The following is a 12535-nucleotide window of genomic DNA, read 5'->3' on the forward strand; positions in this document are numbered from 1 at the left end:
CTGCTCAAAGCAGGACCAATCCCCAACTAAAACATCCCAGCCAGGGTTTTCTCAAAACCAGGAGTTTTCACTGCTTGAATGAATAATCCTCTCTGTCCTGCTGACATCTCTCGTTTCACTCCCAGGATGCCAAGTTCGCTGTGGTGCTGGAAGAAGATTTGGACATCTCCATCGACTTCTTCAGGTGAGGCTCGTAACATGCAGCTTCCGTTGTCGCCTAGGAGGCCCAGACACATGTCTCTGTCTTGCCAGACCAGAAACAAGTGGCTCTTCACTCTACTGGTGTACCACGGTCTGCAGGAAAGTCCCGGGAGACGTGGGAGCATCCCGCTGATGCTGGGATGGGGGTGACCCCGTTATCCACAACCAAATTCCGATTACAAAGAGGGCATGTGTCAGAACCTCCATCCCTTCTTGGTTTTTAGCTTCTAGACAGCTTCCTGGATGGCGAGGGGTCAGTGCCGCTAGAACTCCTTGCTCTTCTGTTGACTTACTGGGAGTTGAGGCTGGGACATCACTGGAACTTGTCATGCCTCTGTTTTGCCCATCTGTAAAATGGGCTCGGTACTTGCAGTACCTACCTCACAGCGGGGCCAGGAAGCGTAATATATGAGCACTTGAGGCTGGTTCTGGGAGCCGTGGAGGGCGGGTGCTGGCAGAGGAATTACTACAGGGACTAGCAATAACTTGGGCCAGATCCTCCGCTGAGGTAAGTGGTTGTAGCTCCATTGGAGTCAGCAGGGCTACACTGATTTACATCAGCGGAGGATCTGGCCCACTGTCATTTTGAGCTCCTTTGCTGAGCCCTGATCGCTGGGTCACAGGCTACTTTAAGTGACTTCCCGCAGGTGGCAAAATGCCTTGAACATCCTCTGGCCCCAGCTGACCCACATATATTCCTGTGCTGAGGATGGCAACTGTCCCTCTCCTCCATCCCCTGCCTTAATTTCTCCCCAGCATCCTCTCTGGCTGTGAGGGTGGGAGCTGCTTGCCTAGTGGGTCTGAGCAAAGAGCCTCCAGGAGTGGGGGTTCCTAGGCATCTCTGTTATCTCCTCTGCCCAGCTGGAGGTCGGAGGGGCCTATTTAGGATCGAGGTGCTGTGTCCCGTAGCAATAGGTGGGGGAGCATCGTTTTCCAGGGCAAGCCGGGCACACCAGAGCACAGCTGGTCCTGTCTGTAATCTGCCTCATTTCTAGCTTCCTGAGCCAGTCGATCTATTTACTGGAGGAGGACGACAGCCTGTACTGCATCTCGGCTTGGAATGATCAGGTAGGCCCATGGAGCCTTGCTTCTCTCGTCTCTGTAACCCCACAACAAGGGCCGCTCCGATGAAGTCCAGCATCCCTGTGCTCCGTCTCCTCCAGGCGCTGGTTCCTCCTGCCCACTCGGCAGGGATTGCCACCACCAGCTCCATTCGCAGCACGCTTTTCCCTCTGCAAAGGCAGCTGTGGAGGCCCCAGGAATTCTTTACGTGGTACAGAGGTGTACCGTATGAGCTGGGGAGATCCCAGGTGGCCCCGCTGCAGCTGCTGGCCCCAGCGCTGAGTCTGTGCCATGCTCAACCCCCGCTGACCATCCTGCGCCTGCCTCCGGTGTTACGACCTGGCCCCTGAGGGTTTGGTCCATCTGTCCATCTCTCCACAGATGGAGATGGAGTTGCAGAGAGGCCAAACCTGAGTGGGGCTGCGACCCACCCTCCCCTCTGCCCAGGTGCCAGGCTGCAGCGCCGCTCGGTTCAGGGGCCCTCTCCAAAGGGGGCCCAGGGCCAATGTGCATCTGGTTGCATGCACTGCTGGAGAAGACCCTCTTAGCTCACCCAGTCTCCCCCCCCCCCCCCCCCCCAGATACTGAGGTGCCTGGAATTTACCCTGCAGAACTCAGTATGGAGCTGTGCTCTGCACCAGTGTTACAACCTTCCCCGTCCCACTTGTCCCCTCTACCCCCCAAATCCATGCTAACGTGGGAACCTGTCCCTTGACTCCACCCACCCTGTGCACCATTCGGTGGGGCTTGCTCCTCACACGTTTAGCATCCCGGCCCCTCTGAATGAGGCCTTGGAGTAGCAGGAAGAGGTGCAGAACTGAGACTGGTGGGAGGTTTCTGGGGGTGAACGGAGGAGGAGCAGGGAGAAATAGAAAGGGAAGGAGAGGGTGGGGGAGGGGAAGCCAAATGTGATGAGCAGGAGGAGGGATGTAAGTGAAGGGGGGGAGGGCGAGTGGGGCAGGCAGTTGTTGATCCCTTCCAGAGGCTGGTGAGGAAGCCCCCGCCCAAAAGAAGGGGGAAGCACTGGCCCTTCTGGGAATAGCGCCTCCTCCTGGTGTACCTGCGCTGCCGGGGTCCCCATGGCCCCCTTTGGCTTCCTGGTGAGGTTGCGCTGAACGCTGCCCTATGGCTCCCCAGGGCTACGAGCACACGGCCGAGGACCCCTCGCTCCTGTACCGCGTCGAGACCATGCCTGGCCTCGGCTGGGTGCTGAGCAAAAGCCTGTACAAGGACGAACTGGAGCCGAAATGGCCAACCCCTGAGAAGGTGAGTGCCCTCTGCTCTCCCTGGTAGAAGCCCTGGCACACCTTTTGCTGCGGGCATGTGGGGAGGGGGGAGCTGTGAGGCTTGATGGGCAGCCAGTGGAGGAACTGCCTTGAAGTATCCGGGCTGTGAGCGCCCGCAAGTGATGCATGCTGCTCTTCGCATTTTAGATACAGGGACGGTGTCCCCATTCTGAGCCCCCGGATCTGAGGAGTTATCGACCCTGCTGGCCGCAGAGCCTGGGTCAAGCCAGTACTCCGTGCATCTGTGCCAGCGATCTGGCTGAGAAGCCCTACAATAACAAACACCGGGGGTGCTGCTTGGGCTCTGGCCATAACAAATGGCTACCTGCGTGCGTGCACACGCCTGGAGTCGTGGAGGTCCGGGGCGGGAGGTATTTCCATCTCCAGGGGTTAAGGGGCTCTTTTAAGGAACAGCGTGAGCCGCGACAGGTGCCCAGTGCAGGAGCCAGATTTCCCCCTCTAAAGCAGCATCCTCTCCCTTCTCCAGCTGTGGGACTGGGACATGTGGATGCGGATGCCGGAGCAGCGGAAAGGCCGGGAATGCATCATCCCTGACGTCTCGCGCTCATACCACTTTGGCATCGTGGGGCTCAACATGAATGGGTACTTCCACGTGAGTGAGGCTGGGGGGCGGAGCGGGGCGGGCCGGTAGACAGGCTCCCCTCCCTGCTCCGAGGTGCAGAGGCTGCCCACTGGGCATTGCCGGGAGTTGCTAGCTGACCTCTGCACGCACCCTGTGGCCTCGCTGGGCTCGCTAGGTGCATCAGCCAGTAAAGGGGCGCGAGCCAGAGCATTGCTGGACAGACTTGATGAGCAGTGATCCTCTGACAAGTCCCTTTCTGCACTTGGTTCCCAGGAAGCCTATTTCAAGAAGCACAAATTCAACACCGTCCCGAACGTGCAGCTCAGAAACGTGGAGAGGTGAGTGCCAGCCCACTGCGAAGGAACCACAGGAGGTTGCCCAGAGCCTGCTGCATAAAGGGCTCTGTCTCTTGTACCTCGTAATTCCAACCCACCCTGCTGCAGCTCCCCTACTCCAGCTCTGAGCTCCCCTTCCCCTCCACTGCATGTAGCTCTGCCAGGGCCCCCCTGTTCTGAACAAACGTGCCCCACAACTGTTCCAGTAGCTTTCCATCCTCCTGAGCAGAAAGCGTGATTGATTAGGGGATGAGACACAAGATGCATTGGATCAGACGCCCACTAGCATATGTCACATACGCCAAAGTGCCAGGGGGCTGAACGCTTGGTGCGGGAACTACGCCACCGGCACTCACTCTTCTCCCCTGTTCTGACTTCGGAAACGTTGGACCTGGCTGGGAGATGAAGTGTGTTGCCATCTGCGCGTGGCCCATCTCGCCGAACTTCCCTCGTACGCTGGCCCTTGACGCTCTGTCTTTCCCATGCAGCCTAAAGAAGGACGCCTACGAGATTGAAATTCACCGGCTCCTGGGGTAAGTGTTCTGTGTCCCATGGCCTGGAAGATGAGGGCTGTAACAAGGCCTGCCAGTGCTTTGGGATTCACAGGGGTATGACTAATGCCATCCTCTTGGAGGGACATTCCCCCTGGGGCACCTGGCACTGGCCACAGTCGGTAGGCAAGATACTGGGCTAGATAGAACTTGGTCTGACCCAGTAGGGCCTGCCTTATGTCCTTATAAAGGCTGGATGGTCATAAAGTGGTCCAAGCCTTTCCTCCGGCAGGCCGGCATCAGCTGGGACCCCATGTGTATCGCATGCCAGGGAGTGGGTGGACGCCCTTGGTTGCTCACTCACCAGCCCTGTGCCCCATTTCAGTGAGGCCACGGTTCTGGATCACAGCAAGAACCCATGCGAGGACTCCTTCCTGCCCGACACCGAGGGCAAGACCTACGTGATGTACATCCGGATGGAGCAGGAAGCCGACTTCACCACCTGGACTCAACTTGCCAAGGTGACTCCTTGCCCAGTCTCCATGTGACTGCAGGCCCACCCCCGCCCGTGCACCAAAGATACCATAACGTGTGGTCAGGTCCCTGGGAGGAGGCAGCTTTCTGCTCACCTGCCCTGCAGGCTCCCCTTGACCTGTGAATCGGGCTGGCTCGCACATCAGAAGCCAGGGTTACTTGCTGGCTCCTGGGGGGAAGGGGAGGGAGCGTGCAACTCTCCCCAAGCAGCCATGGGAGGAGTTGTGGGATTTGTAGCGCTCTGAGCCCTGGGCATGGTCAGTGTTTCCATTGCTCTGCAGGCCCAGAGCAGCAGGTGGAGCACGGCAGGGTGGGCCACAGTACGTGCCCTCAGCTCTCTGTCCACCGCTCCCCTCCTAGTGCCTCCACGTCTGGGACCTGGACGTCCGCGGGAACCACAAAGGCTTGTGGCGTCTCTTTCGTAAGAAGAACCACGTCCTGGTGGTGGGCGTGCCCGCCTCCCCCTACTCGTGAGTATGGCTACACCCACCTGGGGGCGCAGGAGGGGGCACAAGATCCCTGCAGCGCCCCATGAAAGCGCCGGTCTAGCGGGCTCCCCTCCTGCACCCACAGCTGGGTCCTCTTGCAAAGAAAACCCTGGTGGGTCCCTGCCTGGGGAGAGGGGAAAACCCCTTCCAACCTCTTAGAGCCGACGGCTCCATATTAACCCTGTAAATACCACTCTTGAGCAGAATCCCAGCTGCTCCCCATGGTTACAGGGATCTGCCCCTTTCCCCCCCAGCATGGCCTGGGCCTAGATGGCACCCAGTGCGGGAGGGTCCCACTTGCAGCCCCTCAAGCGCTCCTATGTCTGACCAGTTGCTCCTGGCTGGTCCTCGCAGGTTGAAGAAGCCCTCCACCGTGACCCCGATCTACATGGAGCCCCCCGCCAAGGAGGAGGTGGCCGGGCAGGTGGCAGCAGCAGAGCAGACGTGAGCCAGAGAGGTCTCCACGGCACCACCGCACAGAGAGGAGAGGGGGCAGCACTTGGGAGAGGCTGGGTACTTCCAGTGGGGGTGGGATAGGGACTCAGCTACGCCCTAGGATGGGCATGTGCTCCCCGGATGGAAAACTGGCTGCCGTCGCTCTGGGACACTGCAGCACTGCCCTGTAGGATGTGACACCCGCCCACCCGTGCGGGCTCTTTTTAACACTGACTTTACTAACTTTGCTGCTCTCCTTAGGTGGAGGCATTTTAAATGCACTGGCTCCTTGAAGGCCCTCTCTGGGTGGCAGGGGAATTTTGTAGCCCAGGAAGTGCTGATGCCCTCGGGCCGGATTTTATTTATTAACTCTTGTGTGGCTGGCTCGCCCTGTGCCGGTCTCTGCCCTGGGCCAGCGGTACCCTGGGAGTCTGAGCCAGGTTGGGTGAAACGCCCTGTCCTCTGCCTGGTTTGTGGGGCGGAGAAGGGACATGGTACGGCCCAGCTCTAGAGAGGTTTGAGGATGGCACTGGTGAAAGGGCTGGAGCCTTGGGCCCAGCTCACGGCATCTGGAGGAACAAGGATCGGGGGGAAATGTGGCCTGTCTCTTTAAATGGAATTCTTCACCCCCCACCACCACCCCACATGGATCAGTGGACGGTGCCACATGGGAGACCGGGGTTCAAGGTGTCCCTGCCCGGCCACCAATGTCACAACACTTGCTCATATGTGGCAGCCAGTGAGCAGCACGGATTAGCCTCCTGCTAGCCGTGGTGCCGGAGCAGAGAGATGGGAGCCAGCTGGGGTGGGAGGGGGAGGAGGGGGAGAAGAGCCTTGCAGAGCGGGCACTGACCTGGTGTGTGGAGAACAGCCCCTGCCCATGCATGGCCCCATCGGTTGCTGCCCAAAGCATAAAGGGAAGACGGCAGCAAGGGGGCTGGGAGCCCGACGACTCCACCACAGAGAGCAGCTGCAGCAGGCCCCCGTGTCTGCGGCAGGCTCCTGTGTGCTGGAGGGGGCCGCGTCCTGCTGTGATCACTTCTGGTTCCCAGTGGTACTCGCCCACCCTGCCAGGCCCCCCAGACCTCCTGCGCTTAGCAGGGTTGAGCTGGCTCTGAGCAGCAGCCACGGGACGCCGCTCGCAGGGAGGCCGGGATCTGTGCTCAGGGTGGGAGCAGCTGTCCCCTCCGGCCCTGAGCACTGTCATCCTGATTGAAGGTACGGAAATTCAGGGACAAGGAGGGTTTGGGGTTCCCCTCCCCACTGCCTGTGCCTTAGCTGAGGTCCCACAGGGCAGGGTGGGATGAGTGATCCCAGCCTGTAGATTCCCCCAGCTGTAGTCAGCGGGAACTGGGAGTGGCCCAGCAAGCGATGCTCCCTGGTGCTAGTTTGATCTGAACCCTGTAGGTCCCTGTCCTGTGGTTGATGCCTATATAGCGATGTTTGTTTTTTTTCTTCCCTTCCTGCCAATCAGATTTGCAGGAGCAGCTCTCCAAGCTGGGTAAATTGTGAGCTCTTGCTCTGCTCCTCGGCGCAGAGGAGTTGGGAAAGGCCCCACCCTGGGAGCTCTCTTTGAATTGGTTTGAGCTCTGGTTCCATGTTGGGGAGAGGCAGGGCCATGCTTGGATCAGGCACTCCCCAGCGTCTGCCCGCTATGGGATTGTACCGTCAGCACTTCCAGTTCCCTGGGCTGGGTTCCAGCCCTATAGCTAACGAGTGCATTTATTGACGGCGGCCGTGGAGGCAGAGGGCTGTGAGCAGAGCGCCAATGCACTATAATTTGGGATGAGGGGAGCTGTATGATATTGGTTTGTTGCAGCCCAGGCATGCAGGGATAAGGGCCAAGACCGAGTACGTAACTTCCATTGGTTTCAATGGGAGTTAGGCACCTAAATAATCTTGAGGTCTGGCCCAGAGTCCGTGCCAACTGTTTGGCCCATGCTATGCAAGTTGGCAACTAGCGGATCTGGCATTTGCATTGCTCGCAACTGGCCATCTTGGCTGCAAGGTCAAGGGTCGAATGGGACAAGCCCGCTGGGCATTCATGCTGCTGCTTCCTATGCTGTTTGTGGAAGATTCTGCTCTCTTCGCCGACCTGCTGTTTGCCACGCATCCCCCTCTCCACCGCTGTGGTTCCCAGGTACGTTGAGACGGTCCCTGGCTGAGTGGCTGGGGCCATCCGCATTTTGTGGCACCGGGGAAGGGGGAAGAGTGTCAAAGGGGCCTGATTTTAAAGGCACGTGTGGTGAAAACAAGTGATCATTAGGAGTAGCTGGCTGTACTGAGGATCGAAACCCACCCCGGATGAGCCTCCAATCCCCAGGCAGTCTCCTGCGCAGAACACTATATTAACTTATTTATTTATTCGACCATAGGGATGAGGTTTTGAAACAGGAAGGCGCCTGCGGTCCGCCTTTGGGATTGCTGTGAGCGAGGGGTTTCCCACTAAGCAAATGTTGGGGCGTCGCATTGTTCCAGTCGGTTCTCCTTCAGCCCGTTGACTTTGGCCGGGTTATGATGGCTTGTGGTGCTTCCCTTTTCACCCTCAAAATATACAGCAGTACCTCACTGGGTTAAATGCAGAAGCCCAAGCACAGGTGATGGGGGATTTTTGCAAACTCTTAAGGAAATGCGCACACACACAGTTGACCCAGCGTATGTACCGCAGTGCTAACTGCTCCTTTTGCTGTGCTGTAGCGAATGCTCTGTAGTGTACTTTGCCAAGACCCCAAAGGACCCCGTAGCAACATGAGATCATGCGACAGCGCTGTCTCTGCCGCTGGGTCTCTGAGAAGTAGTGGGGGCTGCTGCGGCTCTCCTGTCGTGGTGTACGGTGACCCTTCTGAACCCTGGAGTGATGCTTGAAGGCTGGGTGTGTCCTCTTTTCTTCTCTCTAAGAACCCCATTTCCCCCCCTTGCCTTTTGCAGGCAAACTTTTAAACACGCACGCGCGTGCACACACGTTTTACAATCACGTGCGAGTTTTGGCCCTGAACTGCTGCTAATTCCACTCTTGTTTTGTAATTGGTTTAAACCTGTGGAGCGGAGGAGCTGGAAGAAGGCAACCTAAGGTGGTTCTTTGTACACTGAAATAATGTGATTTCATTGCTGGTGTCTCCTTGTGTGTTTTTTCTTACTACCTGATATCATCCAGCAAAGGCCACAGCCGGGGGAATCCTCTAATCCATCTTTCTCTAGCGGGCTCGGCTCTGCTCTAACCAATGGCATTGCAATGCACAGAGTGGGATGGAAGGGCCCCGTTGACTTCACTTGAATGTCTCTCTCCTGCCCTATTGAAGCCAATGTACTGTTGCCGTCAGTTGTAACAGGATTTGACTCTGGAAAGGGGTCGCAATGTGTCTGGCTCTGCAGCGCTTCAATAGGGCAAACTTTTCTTACCCTCCTTCCTTGAAAACTATCAGCTTTGTGCTGTCAGCCTCTTTTTTTGCCTCTCTCCTCTGATTGCCCCAGTCCATCTGGCTTGGTCTGAGGGGCTGACTGACCCTGGTTTGCCCAGCCGCTGGGTGCTGTGTGCAATGGGGTGGCGGGACAGGGGCTGTGTGAGGGACAGGCTGGCCAGCCCTGGTTTGCCCAGCCCAGGGTCCTGAGTGCGATGGAAGGGTGGGACAGGGCCTGTGTGAGGAACTGGCACTTTCTGAATCTGATTATCTTTTTTTCCAAATAAATATTGTAGTCCTGTTTACCCTTGTGTCTTTCGCCTCTATCGCTGTGTGGGTGCTTGTTGGGTTCTCTGCATGACACCGCCTGGTCCCAACCTCTCGCTGATCTGGACCCACCAGGAGAGAGAGGGATGGGGGCAGCTGCGTGCCCGTGCCCTTGCTGGTCAGAGCTTTCGTAGGCTGTGAGACGCTTCCTAGGCAGCAGGGGGAAGAGAAGTGGATCCAGACTGACTGGTGAAGAGATGGCTCTTTTGGATGAAACGGACTGATCAAGCCCACCAGGGAGGGGTGAAAGTTCTCCCCTGGGAAGTAAGGGCAGCGTTATCTCTGTTTTATGACTGGGGAGCGGGGATGCAGCAAGAGCCAGCAACTTGCCTGGGATCAAAGGTGAGTCGCCTGGGTCTTAGTTTAGACACTGAACCCAAAGGCAGCCCTTCCTCCTTCAGAAGCATCCTGCTTAGATCAGTAATTCCCATGTGTGACCAAATGCATCACGTGTAGAGCTGACTGCCTCAGGGGGAGATCCTGAGTGGCTCTCCAAAGGATGCCATACTCATCGGAAGGGGTTGGCTTTCCTATAGGAACAGTCTACATCCTTGCAGCTTAAGCAAATGGCATGTGATCCACATGGGTGGAAGACGTGGGAGAGGGAGGAATGGGGCCTGGTCATGTTGCCCTTTTGTTTCCTTTGGTGGCTATTGCATGGGGGTGGGGGAAGGGATGGGGGGGGAACACCTTCTCTTCTAGCCCAAGAGGGTGTCCCCTCTGAAGAGACCCCGCTAGCGGTTAGCGTCTGATCTGTTGGCTTGGCTTTTCTCTTCCGGCTCTCTGCAGGCCTGACGCAGCCCGGCTCTGAGACTTTGCAGTGGTGGAATTGCTTAAGGAAGAACTTGAAAAAGAGCTTCCCCTATGGGGCAGGCCTTCCCCCAGGGAATTTCTGGGCAGCTCTGAGGAACGTCTTCTGCAGGGCTTCCCTGGAACCGCCGCGCATGGCAGTGCCAAAACAGAAACTGTGGCAGGGTAAGGATATCAGCTTCCCCACGGGCACATGGAGGGGAGCTCAGCGGGGCAGTGAGTTTCAATGGACTCTTGAAAATGATGTGATTTTTCTACAGAACCTCAAACCACCTTCCTGGTTAATCCCCCTGAAATCTAGCACGGGAGGAATGGCGTGTAGGTTGGGCCAACAATAGACTCTGCTCTTTTAAAGGCAGGAGAGTAACTCAGCTGCCAGGTTTATTGCCTCAGTGTGGGTCTTGGCCACAGCCGAGGGCCTCTGGACTTAGGCTGTGACCCAAGAGATGCCCAGAAGCGTGTGTCTGTCCTAAGCAGAGGAAGCCACCAGAGGTCCTCAGAGCCCTGTTGAGTCTAGGTGTGGCTTGCAGCCTGATTTTGTGTGGGGGCGGTTTTACTTTGTTGTTCCTGGAGGGTGGTTTTTTTCTTTTCCCACCCTACGTGGTTTGTTTTCCCTCATGGTGAAACTGACCACTCAGCCGCACAGCCACAGGTTTGTCACAGGGTTGCGGTGTGATGTCATCTCTCCCGCTTCCCCCGTGTCCCCAGGAACTGGAAACCACCAAGCACATGCAGGAGGCTGCCTCTGAGGCAGGGCCCAGCTCTGGCTGCAGGAGGGAGAAGAGCCAGCTGTTGCTGAATGCTGAGTTTCTCCATTGTGCAGGTCTCGGACGGTATCGTACCGAAGGCGTGGCCACCCCGGCTGCTACCTAGCACACTGTGGCAATGAGGATTGTGGATCCTTCTGCTGCGAATGCACAAACCCTGCTGCTTGATGTGATGGAGACTCTCCGTGAGCTGCTAACAGCATAGGGGCTAGGCCTAAGGCACAGTCAAAACAGGCCTGAGCCCCTCCAGCAGGGGGCAGGCGTCCACCAACCAGCCCCCTGCTGGCACTAGGGAACCCACCGCAGTAAGAGACAGGTGCAGCCATCTGATCCACCCCTCTCCATTCACTTGTAACGTGGGAGGAGTCCGCTTTGGGATTGTTTCAGGGTGAGGTTCTGCCTATAATTTGCTTTATTTTCTTCCTTTCAGTGCCTGTTTTGAGTTGAGGGAAGGGGGGTAAGGGATGCATTGGCCCCTCTGCAGTTTAAAATTCTCAAGGTTGCCCACTTTTGGGGCCAGCGCCCATTTCTTCAAGGGGTTCGTACAGCACCTAGCGTAACAAGGCCTTGAGCCCAGGGCGCCAGGGTTCTGTACATTACCAGTGTCAGCGTGGCCCATGTCAGTGACTTTTGTCTCACAGCTTGTGATGGGTTTTGGTGGCTGAGTTTTTCTTCCACCTTGCAGCTCCTCCATGAGAATCCAAGTGCTCGTCTTTGTTGTTTTGTCCAGCCCTAGCCTCCGAGGGGAAAAGCTTGCAGATGATCCAAGTCGCACCTAAAGGAGCAGAAGCAACTAAAAAGAAATCCGGGGGGGGGGGGGGAGAATCTCATGCCTTTTAAGCCAGTCTCAGGCCTTGGAGCCCCTGGTGCTGACTTTTGGTTTTGCTGACGGGTGCTCCTCTCTGCCCCCTCCCCTCTGTGTGAGCAGTGGGCAGGGCCTGCGGGAGGGAGGAGCTAATAAGGGGGTGTGGCCTCAGCAGAACAATGGCTTCGCCATGCTCCGTCGGGCACCCTAGCAGAGCCAGACTCCGTGACGGCACCAGGGCACACAGTGCTCGTGGCGGGAGGAGGCGGCTTTGTCTACACTGAAGCCTTAACCAAGTCGTGGGCAGGAGACCAAATTACAAGAGACTTGTCCCTGACATATTAGAATACAGCTGTCCTGGGGTGGAGGATGAGCCCAGCCACTTGCAACCAGGCACTGATTGGGCCAGGCCAAAGCTTGAACTTGGGTTTGGAAACGACTTAGATCCTGCCTCGTTGTCTATGCATTAAATGCACTGTAACCAAGTCCCATGGTAAGCTTGCTGCTGTCGAGCAGAGGAGACCTTAGCGTGTGAGCTCCACTATGCCCATTACATGTTGCGAGTTAGCTGTTTGTTAGCCTCTGCAGTTACCCCGAAATCGAGCTGCTCAGAAGCTGCTAGTCCTGGTCCGTGGGCAGTTCCAACATTTCAGGAAAAACTTAGTTCTGGAATGGACTGAAAATAAACGTCCCCCCGGAATAGGAATGATGAAGTTTTGAAGGGGAACCTGGGCAGCAGGGAGCTGAGGCTTTCAGGTCCCTGGTAGCCCGCCCGGCAGGCTGCATGGGAGCCAAGCTGGGGTGAGGGTGTCAGGCACATTTCCATCAGAAACGTGCGGGGCCACCAGAGTTCTGTCAAAAACATGTCCGGATTCCACTGGCGTGTTGTTGCAGTCGGCATGCTCCCACACAAGGCTTTGATTGAAGGGAACCCTCATTTTCCAACAAGAAAAACCGTTCCCATGAGGACCTTCCACCCGACTCTGTTTATCTGGCATGGCCTGGGGCCCACA

At 57.1% G+C, this 12535-nt stretch overlaps 1 protein-coding gene across 9 annotated transcripts in view; it reads left to right on the forward strand.

Annotated features, from left to right (window-relative positions):
• The window catches only part of POMGNT1 (protein O-linked mannose N-acetylglucosaminyltransferase 1 (beta 1,2-)), a 36082-nt gene extending 24075 nt beyond the window's left edge, over positions 1 to 12007 (forward strand). For 6 of the 9 annotated variants that reach the window (XM_030572219.1, XM_030572221.1, XM_030572222.1 and 3 more), the window contains 9 exons: positions 126 to 184; positions 1197 to 1269; positions 2401 to 2529; positions 3037 to 3162; positions 3406 to 3470; positions 3956 to 4000; positions 4344 to 4479; positions 4853 to 4962; positions 5335 to 9118. In XM_030572219.1, the coding sequence (XP_030428079.1) occupies positions 126 to 184; positions 1197 to 1269; positions 2401 to 2529; positions 3037 to 3162; positions 3406 to 3470; positions 3956 to 4000; positions 4344 to 4479; positions 4853 to 4962; positions 5335 to 5428 (837 nt within the window). In that variant the 3' untranslated portion in view covers positions 5429 to 9118. Of the gene's footprint in view, positions 1 to 125; positions 185 to 1196; positions 1270 to 2400; positions 2530 to 3036; positions 3163 to 3405; positions 3471 to 3955; positions 4001 to 4343; positions 4480 to 4773; positions 4963 to 5334; positions 9483 to 9929; positions 10116 to 10658 lie in introns of those variants that run through there. The other 3 variants (XR_004001562.1, XM_030572224.1, XM_030572226.1) reach the window with 3 other exon arrangements.
• Positions 12008 to 12535: the final 528 nt, after the last annotated feature.

This window comes from Gopherus evgoodei, chromosome 8 (assembly GCF_007399415.2).
Source record: "Gopherus evgoodei ecotype Sinaloan lineage chromosome 8, rGopEvg1_v1.p, whole genome shotgun sequence".
In the NCBI taxonomy this organism is placed as follows: Eukaryota; Metazoa; Chordata; order Testudines; family Testudinidae; genus Gopherus; species Gopherus evgoodei.